This window comes from Stegostoma tigrinum, chromosome 10 (genome assembly GCF_030684315.1).
Source record: "Stegostoma tigrinum isolate sSteTig4 chromosome 10, sSteTig4.hap1, whole genome shotgun sequence".
NCBI classification, from domain to species: Eukaryota; Metazoa; Chordata; class Chondrichthyes; order Orectolobiformes; family Stegostomatidae; genus Stegostoma; species Stegostoma tigrinum.
In genome coordinates, this window is record NC_081363.1 from 21,060,280 (window position 1) to 21,078,725 (window position 18,446).

Genomic DNA, 18,446 nt, shown 5'->3' on the forward strand with positions numbered 1-18,446 from the left:
CTCAGTCTTAACCATTTTTTTGATGACTGGCAATTTTCTGCTGTTCCACTGTCTATAATCCTGGTACCTCAAAGCAATCTGGATTGTTTAAGTTAACATGTAACGAAATGTTTGATGCAAGGAGAACATTTTTCTTAAGAACATATACTGTATTCACAGCATGCGTCAAGGTACATTACAATACAATTCAAGTATAGCAGTTCACAGTGCAACACAGATCCAATTAAGTCAAATGCAGTCCATAGAATTCTTGGTGTGTTAACATGCCATTTACAATGCAGTTTACATTCACAGAACACGTTTACTAATAAATACAGCCAGGGAAGTTTTACACATGTACCACCCTTCAGTGTGCTACTGTAGGTGAGCCTTAAATTCTCTCCCTTCCCATTGAGCTTTTGCGGCATGAAAACAATGGAGAAACTCAGGAGGTCAGTATCTATGGACAGAAATCATGTTAACTCTCGATTCTGGTATGAGCCTTCTGCAGGTTCCAAAGAAAAGTCATTGTGAGCTCAAAATGTCAACTCTTTCTCTCTCTGTACACACATGCTGCTAGCAATTTGTTCAGCAATTTCTGTATTTGTTTCAGTATTTTGCTAGAGTCTTTGTGGCAGTTGACCCATAAACTTTAGTGTGCCCCTCAACATATACTGCTGGGATTTGGAATGCTTGAGTTTGTAATACTATTATGGATAGCTACTTCTACAAAAAGGCTGGCCAATTACTAGGAGCCCTAATTGTAATGTTAGCTATGTTGAAGATCTTTCAGCAGCAAATGATATTTGTCTCTAGCACACCTCTAGCATGAGTTCATACAGTCGAACTTTGAGTTACAGAGCAGTTCGTAATGAGCCATAATAAAAAATTATGTTTCTCTATACTGACATTCTTAACAATACTTCTCCTTCCCCATGAGGCAGCATGAGAACAGCATGCAAAGGCTGAATTTGCATGTACATGAATGATCTAACAGGAAAAATCTTGCACACCATCATCCAAGCTATATCTTGGTGCTTATTTGACAACTCTGGCCATGAGGTATATTATCAAAATGTCTTTTAAGACTCTACTTTGGGAAACATTCAACAGAATCTACCATTTACCTTTTCCTCAGGGCCTTAAGAATGTTGTGTGCAGCCTTGAGGTCAGATTTGGTTTGCTGCACATATTTTCCCATGAGGGCCCAGTGGCATGTCATGGTTTAAATATAGCATTTGACAACCTCAAGAAATAACAGAAACATACTAGTGAATTTCAATATAATTCACGTCAGCACAAAAAGGCCTGACTGTGCCTGTACTTACCACTTTAACGACATATGGGGCACAATTTCCAACTGCTTTGTCAGAATTTTCATCAGCTAAAAATAAAACACAATTGAAATGTGGATCTATTTTCAGTTAACTGCAATATCAGGTCCACAACTTTGACAACATGATTCAACCAAAACTACAGAAAAGTTAAAAGATAATATTGGATTTATAAAGGTTTATCGCAATATTAAGAATATAAGCTTGAGGATGAGAATGATTTCAGAGTCAACACATAACCAATAAGCAGATGGAAGGAGAAAAGAGAATATGGAATACACCTGCAAGAGAGAGAGCCAGATTGTTAAAGCTTCCACAGGTATGGGAAAGGGGAGAAACTAGTCAAAAACAGATGTGAATCCTTAGAAGGTGGATCAGAAAACATTTTCATGGGGATTAGGGAATGGAGCAAATGCTTTTTCTATCTTTATAGCAGAAGACAAAAATCTGGAAACAGGGAAGAACAAGTAGCAGGGATGATTAGCAATAGTAGGAAATACTAAATTAATAGTAGGAAAGGAATTAATGGGCTAAAAACTGATAAATCCCCTTGGCTTGAAGACCTATACACTAGGGCTTTAAGAAAGGTTGTTATGGGGATAGTGAATGCGCCAGTTCCGATCTTTCGGAAATAAAGATCCTAGAGTGGTGCCTGGGAATTGATAAAGATGAAACTTCTGTTATTCAAGAAGAGCACAGAGAGAAACAAAAGGGAAAACAACAGGTCATATAGCTTGATAATAATACAGAAAATTGATGTCACTGGGGGAAGTCAACATGACTTTACAAAAGGGAAACTATGCTTGACAAATCTGTTTCAGCGTTTTGAGGTCTTAACTAGCAAAATAGACGAGGAAGTAGTGAAAGCAATATACTTGGGCTTCCAATAAAGTATTCAATAAGGCAGTAAACAATTGTTCATATTCAAAGAATAGCACAGGAAATTAGCATGATGACATAATAGATAGAAACCAGTGAATATAATTAAACTGGTCATTTTCAAGTTGGCAGATGACGACTAGTAGAGTGTTACAAGGATCACATGTTTAAGTATCCGAGGCCCTAATTACCCTACTGAAAACAAAGGCTGGTGATCACAGTGAGTCAGACGGTATTCACGGAGAGAGAGTAATCTAGATGACTCTTCATCAGAGTCTTCAGCTCTAATGAAGAGTCATCTGAACTCAAAAAATTAGCTTGCTCACGAAACATGGATTCTGTATGACCCACTGCGATCTCCAACATTTGCTGTTTTCTGTACAGATTCCAGCATCTGCAGTAAATTGTTGCCAAAATATCATAACTGCTTTTAAGAGAGAACAGCATGCAAATCTATCCAAATTTTTGGTGATACAAATTCAGTTCAAGAGGAAGCTGTTAAGATGCCAAGAGATTGCAAAAGAATAGTGAGGTTAAGTGAGCATGCAAGAAATTAGAAATAGAGGAGAGAAGTCATTAACTTTGGTAGGAACAATTAACTATATTTTTCAATGGAAAGATATTGAAAAATATTGGTTGTCTACACAAGAATCACAAAGTTAATTACAGCTACAGCATGGAATAGAAAAACAAATAGTACATTCACCTTTATCGTAAAAGGAATTGTGCACGTGAGTAAAGATATCCGAAGGAAATTATTTCGGCCAGCAGGGCCTATACCCATTCAAATTTCTTATATTCTCACAATCCATTTCAAATGTAAATAATTTCACACATAACATTACAACATGTCAATTACCTTACCCTGTGGAACAGAGTGACTACTATTTGGGAGAAGGAAAAGACAAAGTTCAATTGTTGTCGAGTCAGCTTGAAGGTCCTAGGATTGGTAGGTAATAAGAGATCAAAACCAAACTAATCTCCTGTAACAAATTCACGAATATTCACATCAATGTCTCAAGGAGTAGGATGGCATGACCAAACAAACTAGAGAAAGCCAGTCAACACTGTAGCTGAAGCAATTACTACTTCTCAAGACACCACATACGTATTTTACAGTATTTTATACTAAAAGAATGGGGAAACATTCCTCCATGAAACAAAAATGATTTGACTCTGAAACATGTTCTGCCCATTTTTCAGACATTTCAGGTTCCTGGTGAAAAGCACTTAGAGGAATTACAAAAGGAACCAACATGCAAATTGTACATATATTTTGCAACATAAGAAAAGCAAAAATTTATTTATTCTTTCAGACTTGGCCTTCCTACATTCTCAGTAGAAAATATTTAAGGCAAATCCTATCTCATTGGATGACAGTGACCACAGGCACTAGACAGTGGAAAATCAGCCGCAAACAGCGTAAACAGACGTGACAACAATAATAATGTTCATTATATTCCACACATTCAAGGCGGATAATCTTCAATTGTCTCTGAGATAAGCAAATTGTATCACAGAGCTGCAGCATACAGAATGCAATGAACAAATAGCTATGCTTTGAGATTTGACTTGCATCCCATTTATACATCAATCATTTACTGATGTTTTCAATTTCTTAGAGATTCGACTTGTTGTAATCTGGAAGAAAGGCCTTTTCTTTGTTTAAGTACATGCAAATGTTGTCAAAATGAGGAATTCAACAGCAGAATCTGATTTCACATTCAGCTCTCTTTTGGTGTATTATTTTTGCAACAAATGCTTTACCACTGATGGTTTTTTCCTTTTCTGAAGGTTCAAACGTGAGCTGTTGCTCGAACAATGCTCAATCGTCTCATCCAATGCAATGAGATGAATGAATGCCCACAGGGAGTGTCAACAGACTTCAGTTTGGGGAATAATTAATGTATGGTAACCATCTTTTATTGATTCATAGATAAATACAACATTGTCATTTATTGCAAGGGAATGTAGAAATAAGGATGCTATGCGACAATTGTATGGGGTGTTGACGAGGCCACATCTGGAGTACCGTATGCAGTTCTTAAAGAACATAAATCTCGGAAACAGTTCAGGGTTCACTCAGATGATATGCCAGCGTGAGGGCATGGGTGCATTCATGGGGGACATCTTACGAGGAATTGTTGTACAGAAAGAATGCACCTGTATCTGCTGGAGTTCAGAAGAATAAGAGGTGATCGTATTGAAATAATTAAGGCAACGTACTGAGGGGACTTGTCACAGTGTATGCTGAAAGGAAATTTTGCTTGTTGGAGAGACTAGAACTAGGAGACATGGTTCAAAAGTAAGGGATGACCCACGTAAGATGGACATGAAGGAAACTTTTTCTGAGTCATAGCCTGTAGTGTTTTCTTGAATTGGCTTGAGGAAGAAAAGTCTTTGAATATTTTTAAGGCAAAGGCAACTACCTTCTTGGTGAATACGGTAATCAAAAGGAACATGGGAAAAGATAGGAAAGTGGAATTGAGGCCATAATCAGGTCAGCCTACATCTTGATTTGGTGGAGTAGACTAGAAGAGGCTGAATGGCCAACTCCTGTTTCAAATTTATATATTGATATCCTGTCTAATTATAAACTGAGCTCCATAACTACATCTCCCAAATACGTCTCATACTATAGTCATACCTTGTTTAATTCCACATTCTTAAGATTCCAAGCAGATTAAATTACATTTGTTTATTTCTCATTTTAAAAAAAAATCTGGTTTATTTATTTCCTTCATAGTTTAAACAAATGAACCAAGGAATCAAACACAGGTCAAACAGTCATGATAACCAATTGCACAATTCTTTTAAAGTTTTAAAAATACAATTAATTCTTAAATGAGGGACAGTTCAACATTTAAGAATTATTTTGATGGTTAACTACATTAATAACAATTGTATAAACAAAAGGAACACAAAAAACTATGAACTGAGGGACTGGCACTTTAAACTATTGATTAATTTCAGGCAATTGCATAATCGTATGACCTATTTAAATTCATAATTTGTTTCAGGTTCCTGGAAAACACAGTTAACAAACAGTGCTGTTTCTAAATACCCAGTCGGCTAGTTACGAAAATTACATGCTAATGCTTAATACAAAATGTATTATACCATTTACTGACCATTGTTAACATTGTAATTTCAAAGGACCTCAAAGAATGGCAGTGACTCATCAAGACTGTATTGGCATATGGGTCACCACATTACTCTGAAGAGTGTGATCATTAGTCAATGAATAACAGGCATGCGCACCATACTTAACTCTCTGCCAAAACTGAACAGAGATTACTCCCTGTATTTATATGTGGAAGCCAGATGACCAAGTTAATAGATCTCACCAAAATACTGTCAATGATCATTTCAATGCTTTCTAATTAATTTTTCATCCTTTCTCTAAGCTGGAAAAGCTTGTCGTTAAGCACGATGTCACAATCTACAGCGGTTAATGCTCACAAAAAAGTACAATTAGCCCTAATTTTCATTGCAGGAATAGAATGCACTAATATACATCATCAACTTCAGCAAAGCTGCCATCCTACTTCACAGGGGAACTTCAGCAAGCTCATCTCAAAGTGAAAGGGTTTCAAGATAATGCTTGCACCGTTACCATTCATCTACTTCTGCCAGGATTCTGCTGTCAAGAAAAGTTCAGAAGTGTCCTTGGTGCACCTGATCGGGGATACTGAAGTGAATTGAAAATTCTTGTTTGATTTCAGGCCAATTTGCGTCTTTTCCCTCTTCCCATCACTGTAATCTCAACTAGCCCCCTCGAAATTTTCAAAAATATTAATACTAATCTAATTTTGACCTTTTGGGCATCCCAGAATGATAAGTGTGCACAGTCAGGAAGGACCGGTTACATCCAGAGTGAGGCACAGCCTGAGGATATAGTTCAGGGAATTTGGAGGCTGCATGGGAGTTCAGTGCAGGGGAAGAGGTGCTTTTTGGGCTCATAATTTGTAAGGTTCTTTTTCCTAACAGGATAAATAGAAGCCCTGGATCAGGAACCAGCACAAGTATGTGCAACATCACAGGAAATCACAAATTCGTTGGTTAGTAACAGCTCCTAATTTGACTATTATTGGTACCTTTCAGCTTGAAGGTGCATGTGGAAAGTATTTACAGATTACAAACTAAAGGGCCAATAGGAAATTCATAAAAAAAGCAGATTAAGAACCAAGTAAATAAAATAGAAATACAGGGTTAGGTGATGTATTATACTTGCATAACCTGGGAGCTAGAGGAACCATCTGTGGTTTGTAGCGACCACATCTGCAGAAAGAGTAGGTTACGTAAGGAATTCCAGTTAAGAGTTGATGAGCTGGAGTCTGAGATACAAATACTGTGATACATCAGGAAGGGGGAAAGTTACCTGGAACCTGTGTTTCAGGAGGTAATTACATCCCTTAGATTAACTACTTCGAATTTGGTGAGTGGCCAGAGACAGGAGGGTGTTACATACAAGCGAGGCACATAGAAAGATCCAGGAGATGGCGCTGAATGAGACTCAGTCCTTGAGTTTTGTAACAGGCTTGCAATTCTTGCCTCCTACGTGGATGATACGTGGAGCTGTGGGGAGGATGAGCAAACTGACCATAGCTATCAAAGTTAGTATAGTCAGGGGAATAGGCAACGATCCGTGCTGTCAGGATCAAGAGTCCTGAAAGGCCAGGTTGCCTGCCTGATGCCCTGGTTCAGGATCTCTCACCTGGGCTGCAGAAGAACTTGGAGTGGGAGGGGAAAGATCTAGTTATTCTTGGTTCACAAATGCACAGCTGGAATATGAACAGCTAGGGGCTAAATTAAAATACAGAATCAAAAATGTAATTGTAGGATTACAACCTGAGCAGTGAATAATTGGCACTGGGTCAACAAGAACAAAGTAGTCAATACATGGATCAAAAATTGAAACAGGTTCAAATTAACTGGTCATTGCACCAGAACTAGGGAAGGAGGGAGCTGTTCTGTTGTGATGGGGTCCACCTGAATCATGATGAGACCAGAATTCTAGCAAATGGCATAACTAGGACTGCGGATAGGGCATTAAACTAAAGTGTAGGGGTGGATTCAGTTACGTGGAAAATTATGAGAAAAGTCAAGGAGGCAGGGCTCAGCAGAGGTTATCCAAGTTTTCAGGAAAAAAGTAATATGACAGAATATGAAAAGGCTCAGGAATCTAATTTCAGGCACAGCAGATGAGGGGGCAACTATGAGAAGGGGGCAGTTAAAGCAGGACAGAAGGTGTGGTTTCTTGTGCTGCATGCATTTGAATACAAAGTAAATGAGCCTGCAGCACAGATTGGAATTGACAGGGATAATTTTATGGATATTAGAGATAAGGAGATCGGGGCTGGGAGCTAAATATCCAAGGATAAACATCCTGACAAAATGACATGCAGATGGACAGTGATGATGGGGTTGTCTTGTTAGTTTAAAAGAAAATTAAATTAAATTGATAGCAGCAAGTGATATAGAATCTGAAGATATAGAATCTATGTAGATAGAGTTGAGGAATGACTAAGGAATAAAGACAAGATGGGAGTTATGTACATGGCCCCACAGTTGTCAGGATGATAGCAGAAAACAGAGATGGTAGTTAGAAAAAGCCGTAAGGTAGACACTATTGAAATAATCACAGGGGTCTCCAATATGCACAATGGCTGGGGAAAACAGTTTGGTATTGATCCCAAAGACTAGAACTTGTGGAATATCTAAGAGTTTTTCTGAACAGATTGTGGTAGTGCCCAAGAGGGTACAGGCAATTCTGGATTCAACGATATAGAGTGAGGCAGATTTGATTAGGAATTTAAGATGAAGAAATCCCTCACGAGTAGTGACCAAAATATGTTAGAATTCACCCTGCAGTTTGTGAGGGAGAAGCTTAAGGGAGAATCAGATCTAACAGTATTACAAGTACAGTATTAAAGCTAACTACAGACACACGAGGGAGGAACTGGTCAGAGTTCATTGGAAGGGTGCCGAGAGGGAGGATGGTAGAGCAACAATGGCAGGAGTTTATGGGGGTAATTTTGGTGGGATAACAGAAATTCATCTCAAGGAAGGAACAACATACTAAGGGGAGCATGAGCCAACAGTGGCTGACAAAGGAAGTAAGAGACAGCATAAAAGCAAAAGAAAAAGAAATAAGGTGAGAAAAAACAAACAGGAGGACAAGCCAGCATGTAGTATAAAAGACCACAAGAGAGCTTTTAGATATATAAAAGGTAAGAGAGGCAAAAGTGTACATTGGACAGTTGGAAAAGGAGGCTGAAAGAATAGTAATGGGGCACAAAGAAATAGTACAGGAACTGAAGAGGTATTTTGCATCAATTTTGAAAGGTTAAGATAAATCACTCAAACCAGATGGAGACTGCACCAGAGTTCTGAAGGAGATATCCAAGGAAATTGTAAAACCATTGGTATGGTCTTTCATGAATCACTCTAGTCAGGCAGGCACCCAGATGACTGCAAAATGCCTATCGTAGCACCCCTGTTTAGAGGTTAGAAGACTGAGGGGTGATCCTAAGTGATCCTGACAAGGTAGATGTGGAAAGGATGCTTTACTCTTGTGGACTGTCCAGAGCTAGGAGACCTTATGTTGAAATTAGAGATCACTATTTTCGAACAGAAATGTGTAGAATTCTATTTACCTCAAGTGGTTGTGCAACTATGGAACTGTCTCTCAGGAAATGAAGGCAAGACTCGACAATATTTTTAAGGTGAATTATTAGACGATGGAAGCAAAGTTATTGGGGATGGCTGACAATGTGGAATTCAAAACACAAGATTAGACATTATCTTAATATATGACACAGAAAGCTCAAGTGACAAACATCATACCTCTGATCCTAATTTGCACGTTTGTGTGTAAGATGCTCCTTAAAACCTGGGATGCTTTACTATGTGTTTTATAAATAGAAGGTGAATTATAATTTTCCTATTATCGTACCAAATCAAATCGGCTTATGCATGGAGAATTGTGTTTTCAACCTGAGACAGTGCTGACATATGCAGAAAACTGCCATTTATGAACTAAACAATAAACTAGCTTTAAATAAGTATCACTGTAGGACTCTACTTTAAGTCCACATGGAGAAATTCCATTACACCAAGTAACTGAACTACTTGGTCTTCACTAGAAACAGAAACTGCCTTTACAATTACCAGTGAGCCGTTAAAACTTTGTGCTTCAAAGTGTTAGATGAATCAACATGACAGTTAATACATGCCACCTCTCTTTCGAGAGGCTCAAGGTCCATTGCCCGTATTTACCCAAATACAAGAGGCCAAATCCACCCTTCCCGATTGGCTTCCCAATTTTCCATTGCTTCTTAGCAGTATCAGTCAGCACTTCCCCTGGTTTAAGTTCCTCTGCCATCTTTCTCTTGGGTGGCGCTCTTGTTCTGACAGCTGGAATACGTTTGGGAGGCATCTGAAATTTTAAAAAAACACATGAGAAGAATAATTTCAAACAACTTAAACAGAAGAATAATGAACACTTATTTCTTTGCATAAGTAGAGGTTCTGAGACTAACCCACAAAATCCTCACACAGTTAAAAAATTTTAAAATATTTTCTGCGTATTTGTTAATTATAATGAGGTAATTAAGTCCCACAGGCCTTCTAAGACACAATGTTTGTTACCAGGTACATCAGTTTCTCAGAGCACATTCCTTGTGTTTTTTAACCTCTGGTCCATGGAACATCCTGCTGCATCAGAAGAACACAAAACTTTTTCTCCCCCTCTAAGTTTTGTACCTGAGAGCCTATACTTGATAGAATACCGCAAAACAAAATGGCACTTGTTCAGAACCTTTCACAGTTTCAGGAAATTGCAAACTACTTCACAACCAACACTATTTCTCCAGGACAGTGACCATTGTAACATTGAGCAGAACGGCAGCCAATTTACATGCTACCAGGTCTCAGGCACATAATTCTTTGAAATGTGCATTATAGGTAGACAGGGTGGTTTAGAAGGCATTTAGGATGCTTGTCTTCACTTTTCAGACCTCTAAGTTAGGAGGTCATGTTGAGGTTGTAACAGGACATTGGTGTGTGGCCTCTTCTGGAACAGTGTGTGCAGTTCTGGTTATCTTGTTATAGGAAGGATATTAACAACTGGGGAGGGCTCAGAAAAGATGTACCAGGACGTTGCCAGGGATGGCGGTGTTTGAGATATAAAAATAGGCTGGACAGACTGGGATTATTTTGAGCGTAGCTGGTTGAGGGGTGACTAATACAGGTTTGTAAAATCACGAGGGACATAGATAAGGTGAATATCGTAAGTATTTTCATTAAGGTAGGCAAATTATAAACATGGAGAAATATTTTTAAGGTGAGAGGGAAAAGATTTAAAAATGACATGATGGGCAACTTGCTTTTTTTCATAGAACGGTTAGTGTAAGAAGGACTGCCAAAGAAAGTGGTGGATGCAGCCACAGTAACAACATTTAAAAGACATTTGGAAAGTACATTAAAAGGCAATGTTTGGAGAGATATGAGCCAAATGCAGGCATTTGGGACGAGTTTCTTTTGGTAACATGGTTGGTGTGGACTAGCTGGACCAAACGGTCGATATCCAAGCTGTAAGGCTCTATCGCTCAATGAAAAACACAAGGTACAGTACCTCACCTTTTGTCTGAGACACCTGTTCCCATTTTACCTAACGACAGTTTCTGGTGATAATTCTATTATACATATTTACACTTATTCTGGACTCATCTTGTTTCTTATTTGACTTTTAGCATCTCTTTTTACCTAGGAAATTCATCACTTTTACTGTTGAATCCCTGTAGTTTCACTCCACCTTAGGTCTTTATTCCTTACTTTAGGACTTATTTTTGCCTTGAATATTTTTGATCAACTACCAACACATTTGGGGCAGCATGGTGGCTCAGTGGTTAGCACTGCAGCCTCACAGCGCCGGGGACCCGGGTTCGATTCTCACCTCGGGTGACTGTCTGTGTGGAATTTGCACATTCTCCCCGTGACTGCGTGGGTTTCCTCTGGGTGCTCCGGTTTCCTCCCACAGTCCAAAGATGTGCAGACTAGGTGGATTGGCCATGCTAAATTTCCCGTAGGGTTCAGGGGTGTGTGGGTTATAGGGGGATGGGTCTGGGTGGGACGCTTCAAGGGGTGGTGTGGACATGTTGGGCCGAAGGGCCTGTTTCCACACTGTAGGGAATCTAATTAACACTTTCTCACTTCACAGATGCAACCAGGCGTCAATATTCCCAGACTTTTCTGCTTTAATTTCAGGTTTGCAGCATATAATTTACTTTTGCAACCTCTTGCAATGCAATGGACAATCACTGTCAAAGTCAAATGCTTTCCAGAGATCTACTGTCCCTTCCAAAATATCTGTCTAGCCTACTCAGTGCAGTTAAGCCAGTGCTGACATTCTATGATGAGCTCATTTGCCACAAGACAATTACTTATAATAAGCCTCAAAACCTTTCAACAATTTCCCAATACTTTTTGGTCTACAGTTTTATCATTTCTGAGTTAACACTGTGAAAATTAGAGTCATTTTTTGAATTTTCTGATCTTCAGGGATTTGGACAGACTTCTGTCCAACCTGAAAATATGGCAAGACAACTCTCAATTATTTGTGCTCATTCACCAAAGAATTAACATGTCAGATTATTATTGGCATATTTAAAGTAAAACGGTAGACATTATTTTCAGTTTTGATTTCCCACTCAATTTCCTCTAACACAAAGTGAGTCCTTAACAATTCGGAGTGAATGTTTTTTGCCTTCCTAAGCTGTTTCTTCCCCAAACATTCAAGACATTTCGAGAGTTCCTTTCTTTCTTCTCTTCAAGACTCTTGCCTTTTAGCTAGAAGGTTGTGGGTTCAAATTACACTCGAGACTGAAGAAGATAATCTGGATTTCGTAGAAGGTGCTGTCTTTTGCAGAAGGAGTTATATCGAAGCCCTGTCTCCCCCTTCAGATGATGTACAATGTGCCAAGGCACTGTTTGAAGAGCAGGGGTGGTTATTTTGGTGTCGTGGAAAGCATTTATCCCTTGAACAAAACAAAATAGATTAACTGTTAATTGTTACATCTCTGCTTATTGGGCATTACTGTGCAACTCGACTGTCACATTTCATACATTAGCAGCGAATACAAAAAGAAAAATCAGACATTACATCCAGTGAACCCACTCTGCCATTCAATAAGATCAGAGCCAGTTGATTTTTGCCTTAAGTCCACTTTCTTGCCTAGCTCCCTATCAACATTCTGTAACCTTCCTAATCACTGACTCTACATGTATGCAATCTTTTTGGAATTCCTGTGTGTGGCCATACTGATCCCTCTGTGTGGCAGCATTTTGCAGTCACTCTCCATTGAGATAATATTCTGTAGTTCTATTTTCTTGACAAACAGAACAAGCTCACATTTTTCCACACGATACTCTATTAACCAAAGGTTTGATCACTCACTTAACCCATCTGTATTTGTTTGTAACCCCTGCATTTCCCTTAAAAATTGGTTCCCGACTCTCATCATTAGCAAATTGACTGTTAATAGTCTGTCCCTTCATCCAAGTCATTGATGTAGATTTTAAATAATTCAGGCCCCAGCACCGATCCTTTTAGCAACACAGTATTTGATGTTTGACACTTGAAAATATTTCTTTATCCCAACATGGTTTCCAGTCACTTCTTCAATCCCTATCCAAGCTAATATTTTACTCTCAACACCATAAGCTCTCATCTGGTGCAAAAACCATTAACATGGTACCTTGTTTATCGAAAGCATTCTAGTCATCCAAATATAGTAGATCTACTGGTTCACTTTTATCCACCATACCAGTTATATCTTCAAAGAATCAAACATATTTGTCAAACATGACTATACTTCAAAATAATTATTTTGAGGCTATGGAAGGTACAATACAAATGCAAATTTATTTCATATTTTTATGTTATCCCTGACTGCCGGCACGCCGTATGTCAGGCAAACATTTCCTGACATCTACCATCCATACTTTCCTCAGATGGCAGTTGTGACTCAATTGGACCACCTTTTTCTTAGAAGTCAAAGCAATTTTTCACTTTAGAAACTTGAACACTATTTCTCAACTGCCTCTCTAATGCAGTAACAAGGGAATTCTGCAGTATCAGAAATGATATCTTTTGAATGGAACACATTAAATCCAGACCCTATATGCTCACTAATGTATAAGGAAGAAGATCTGCTGTGCTTGCGGACTATGGTCCATGGCTCCAAGCCCATGTCAATATAGCTAGTTCTAAAATGCTCTCTCAAACAACTGAGCAAGTTATCTAGTTGTATAAGGCACCATAAAGAAAACTACTTATGAGTTTGATCAGGTGACCAGAATCACCACCTCAAGGCAATCGAACACAGATAACATATGCCAGTAAAAACATTTGTGAATACCTGGCATCAATTACCTTCAAAAATCTATTTGTCGATGAAAGACTGCTGATAAAATTTGAACAGTAAGTTTACTGTGTTACAAAAGTGTAATGTTTAATGAAGAAGTGCACGTCAACAAAATATCACTTCTCTCTCAATTCTTACTTTTTAAGCAGCTCACCTCATAACAATCCTGGTCTACGACAGTTGCTTTTAGTACCGCGGGACATACAGTCCAGGAACCATAACATTGGCATTTACAGAAGATACGAGCAACAGAAAAGCTACATATAAAAGGGAGTTAAGAGAAGATCTCAGTAATAAGATCATTTAATTTCACTATCATAGTTCATGAAATTAGACAAATACAATTACTTTTTCAGTCTTGCAATAATATAGCTATCAAGGACAGCACATCATAAACCAAAGTAGCCAAATGCTCATGATTTGTAAAGAAAACATGGTCCTAAAAATGCATTAGTGCCTTGTAATATAGTTTAACTAAATATAGTTGTGGATTTCACAGAACAACTTACTCCCTGCAAGTCTTTAAATTTAATGCCTATTGAAGTGACATCACAACAGTAATGACATGGTTAGTGATGCTCTTTTGTCTCACAATCACAAACTGCTCACCAAATTTGGATACAAAAGCAGAGTTAAACAACATTTGAATATAATTATTTACAGGTTAACAACTGAGAAAGCAGAATAAGTAAATAGCATTTAAGATTTTGGGATAGACTTTTCTTAAATAAATACTGAATAAAATTTAGGAAATGAGTATACTTTCCCACTACATTCGGCAGAATAACATAGCCTCAACTATTTTCCACAATGGATGATAATCTAAACTTCTCAAAGCAAAAATCTGTTAGCTGACAGGTCCAAACTATTAAGAGGCATTACCTCTCTGTCTCTCATCACTAGTGTCAATCTCTTCTAGGAACATTCATTTATATACCTGCCAGTGAGATAAGAACATAACAAGGGCAGCAGCAGGCCATTTGGCCCCTAAAATCTACTCTGCCATTCAACAAGATCATGGCTGATCCATCCCAGGCCTCAACTCCTCTTTCGTGCCAGCTCAGGGGCCTGAATCCACCAATATTTCAAAAATCTACCCACGTCCTCTTTAAATACTTAGTGATGGAGTTTCCTTGATGCTACATGGAGGATTTCAAACCTTCATTACCCTCTGAAAGAAATTCCTTTGCACCTCAGGTTTAAGTGATTGCCCCTCTTTTTTGTACTTATATCCCATAATTCACGATCCCCAACCAGTAGGAAAATCTTCACAACATCCATCCCATCAAATGCCGACCCCTCCACCATACCAGAAACAATGTTTCTAAAAGATCACTGCTCATTTTTCAATACATTTTCTAATTCAGAGACATATTACACAATTCTGGACAAAGACAGACATGATCCTAGACCTCCAGGCTCCAGGATATTATCACTGTGCCATCACAGCCTTGTCCCACCTCCTCTAAATATTTTCTGATTAAACTGTTCAGGGATGTCATTACATACTACTGGAGCAGGTCGGACAAAAACCTGAGCCTCTTGGTTCAGGTGGTAGGGACCCTAACACTGTGCCACAAGAGCCATCTTTAACCCCTTTATTCTTCCAATTTTATTTTAAAAACTTTCACCTATTTTTCTAATCAACCTATCCAGAGATGTCATTGCATACTCTGAAGCAGGTGGGACGAACTGGAGTCTTTCAGTCCAGGGGGTAGAACACTACCACTACACCACAAGAAGGGCTTCTCAGTCTGCTTTATTTTCTATTTTCTCCCCCTACAGTACCACTACCATGAGAACCCCTCCTCTCATTCTTCGAAACTCTCATGTATTAAAGGCCACACCAGTTTAGCCATTTTGATAATTCAAACTGAGGAATGAGCCGAATGAATTTCTTTTGAATTGCCTCCAAAGGACATCCTTTCTTTAATACGGGGACCAAAACTGTACTCTGTACAATTCCAGGTGCAGCCTCACCAGCACTCTGTGCAGTTGTTGTAAGATATTCCTATTTCAATGCTGGAATCATGAATGCCAAATATTACCGGCAGAATGAGATTGACAAGTGAGGAAGCCAACCCCTAAAAAAAAGTCCTCCTCTAGAAAAGCCTGGGCCACAATCTGTATTTTCTCATTCACTTATGGGATGTGGACGTTGCTGGCTGGCCAGCTTTTTTTTTCAGAAACCTGCCGCTAGCTGCTTGAAGAAGGCTCATCGTTCCTTACAGGTGGAGATGCACATAAACAGAGTAGTGAAGGCAGCATTTGAAATGCCTGTCTTTATTGATGAGTGCATTGAGTATAGGAGTTGAGGTCATGTTGCAGCTGTACGGGACATCGGTTAGCATACTTTGAAATACTGCACACAATTCTGGTCTCCCTGCTATAGGGAAGATGTTGTGAAACTTGAAAGGTTCAGAAAGGATTTACAAGGAATGTTGCCAGGATTGGAGGATCTGAGCTAAAGGGAGACGCTGAATAGGCTGGAGCTATTTTCCCTGGAATGTCAGACGCTGATGTATGACCTTAGGTTCCTAAAACTGTGAGGGACATGGATAGTCAAGGTCTTTTCCCCACGATAGGGGAATCCAAAACTACAGGTCATAGGTTTAAGGAGAGCGGGTGCAGATTTAAAAGGGACCTAAGGGGCAACTTTTTCCACAGAGAGGGCGGTGTGTGTCTGGAATGAACTGCCAAAGGAAATGGTGGATGCTGCTATAATTAGAACATTTAAAAGGTACCTGGATAGGTATATGAATAGGAATGATTCGGAGGGATACGGGCCAAATACTGGCAAAGGGACTAGAATAATTTAAGATATCTGGTCGGGACATACAAAATGGACCAAAGGGTCTGTTTCCGTGTTGGCTGCCTCTATGACTCTGATATGCTCATTGTCTGGCATGTATATGCTCAAATACTCCTTGCCACTTGTCAGCCCAAGCCTGCGTTTGAACACGGACTGTTTCAGTATCCAAGGAGTATCTTAAGGTACACCTGCAGACAGGTCCTGGGAGCTGAGATGACTGCTCTCCAACAACTAAAGGCAAAGCTTTTTTCCTACAAAACTACAGGCCGGTGAGCCTGACATCAATGATGGGCAAGTTGTTGGAGGGAAAGAACGATATGGGGTAGTCAATGTGGCTGTGCACAGGGAAAATGTGTTTCTTTCAGTAACTTGATTGAGTTGGTATAAGTAACGAAGAGTATTGAATCATAGAATCCCTACAGCGTGCAAACAGGCCCTTTGGCCCAACAAGCTTACAGTGACCCTCAGATAATCCCACCCAGACCTGCCTCCCTATAATCCACCTAAACTACACATCTCTGAGCACTAGGGGCAATTTAGCATGGCCAATCACCCTAACCTGCAGGTCTTTGGACTGAGGGAGGAAACCGGAGCACCCAGTGGAATCCTATACAGACACGGGGAGAATGTGCAAACTCCACACAGACAGTCGCCCACAGGTGGAATAGAACCCGGGTCCCCGGTGCTGTGAGGCAGCAGTGCTAACCACTGAGCCACCGTGCCACTTTGATAGATGACCACAGAGCTGTGATCTATACGGACTTCAGCGCATCATTCGACAAGGTTCCACGTGGTAGACTGATTAACAGGTTAGATCATATGGAAGACAGAAGACAGATCGCCAAGGGTTGCTTTTTAAGACTGGAAGCCTGTGACTAGCCATGTGCCACAAGGATCGGTGCTAGGTCCACTGCTTTTTGTCATTTCTGTAAATGATTTGGGCGTGAACATAGGAAGTGTGGTTAGAAAGTTTGCAGATGATAAGAAAATAGGTGGTTTGGAGGGCAGCAAAAAAAATGGTTACCTCAGAGTACAACAGGATGTTGATCAGATGGGCCAATGGGCCGAGAAGTGGCAGAGAGATTTAATTTAGATTAATGAGAGGTGCTGCATTTTGGAAAGGCAAATCAAGGCAGAACTTACACACGTAATGGTAAAGTCCTGGGGAGTGCTGCTGACAAACAGATCTTGGAGTGCAGGTTCATAGTTCCTTGAAAGTGGAGCGTCAGGTAGACAGGGTAGTGAAGATGGCTTACAGTATGCTTGCCTTTATTGGTCAGTACATTTGAGTATAGGAGTTGAGAGGTCATGTTGGGGTTGTACACAACATTAGTTCGGCCACTTTTGGAATACTGCATGTAATTTTGGTCTCCCTCCCATAGGAAGGATGTTGTGAAACTTGAACGGGCTCAGAAAATATTTACAAAGATGATGACAGGGTTGGAGGGTTTGAGCTAATGGGGGAGGCTGAATAAGCTAGGGCTATTTTCCTTGGAGTGTCAGCAGCTGAGGAGTGACCTTATAAAGGTTTATAAAACTATGAGGGGCATGGCTAGTCAAAATCTTTTCCCCACAACTGGGGAATCCAAAACTACAAAGCATAGGCTTAAGGAGAGAGAAAAAAAAAAAGAGTAAAAGGGACACAAGAGAAAACTTCAAGCAGATGGTGGTGCATGTATGGAATGAGCTAGTCGAGGAACAGGAGGAGGCTGGTATAATTACAACGTATAAAAGGCATCTGGATGGGGAAATGGCCCAAATACTGGAAAATAAGACTAGATTAATTTAAGATGCCTGCTCAGCGTGGGCAAGTTGGACCGAATGGTCTATTTCCTTGCTGTATATTTCTACTACTTTATGACCATATTCCTTGGTGAATCACATTATTAGGGGTTGAGGAGGGGTTGAAGAGGATAGCAACAGGGCAAACAGTGGAGGGAGTGGGCAGACGGAGGAGGTGCAAGAGGCAGTGCGGGAAGAGTTGGGGGGGGGGAAAACAGTGTGGGGACAGCA

General features: G+C 39.7%; 1 protein-coding gene across 4 annotated transcripts in view; it reads right to left on the reverse strand.

Moving 5' to 3' along the window:
- The window catches only part of vrk1 (VRK serine/threonine kinase 1), a 70,642-nt gene that overhangs the window by 50,014 nt on the left and 2,182 nt on the right, over positions 1-18,446 (reverse strand). For 2 of the 4 annotated variants that reach the window (XM_048538138.2, XM_048538141.2), the window contains exons 2-4: positions 12,038-12,232; positions 9,474-9,633; positions 1,308-1,363 (exon numbers count right to left, since the gene is read on the reverse strand). In XM_048538138.2, the coding sequence (XP_048394095.1) occupies positions 1,308-1,363; positions 9,474-9,633 (216 nt within the window). In that variant the 5' untranslated portion in view covers positions 12,038-12,232. Of the gene's footprint in view, positions 1-1,307; positions 1,364-9,473; positions 9,634-12,037; positions 12,233-13,775; positions 13,879-18,446 lie in introns of all 4 variants that reach the window. The other 2 variants (XM_048538139.2, XM_048538140.2) reach the window with 2 other exon arrangements.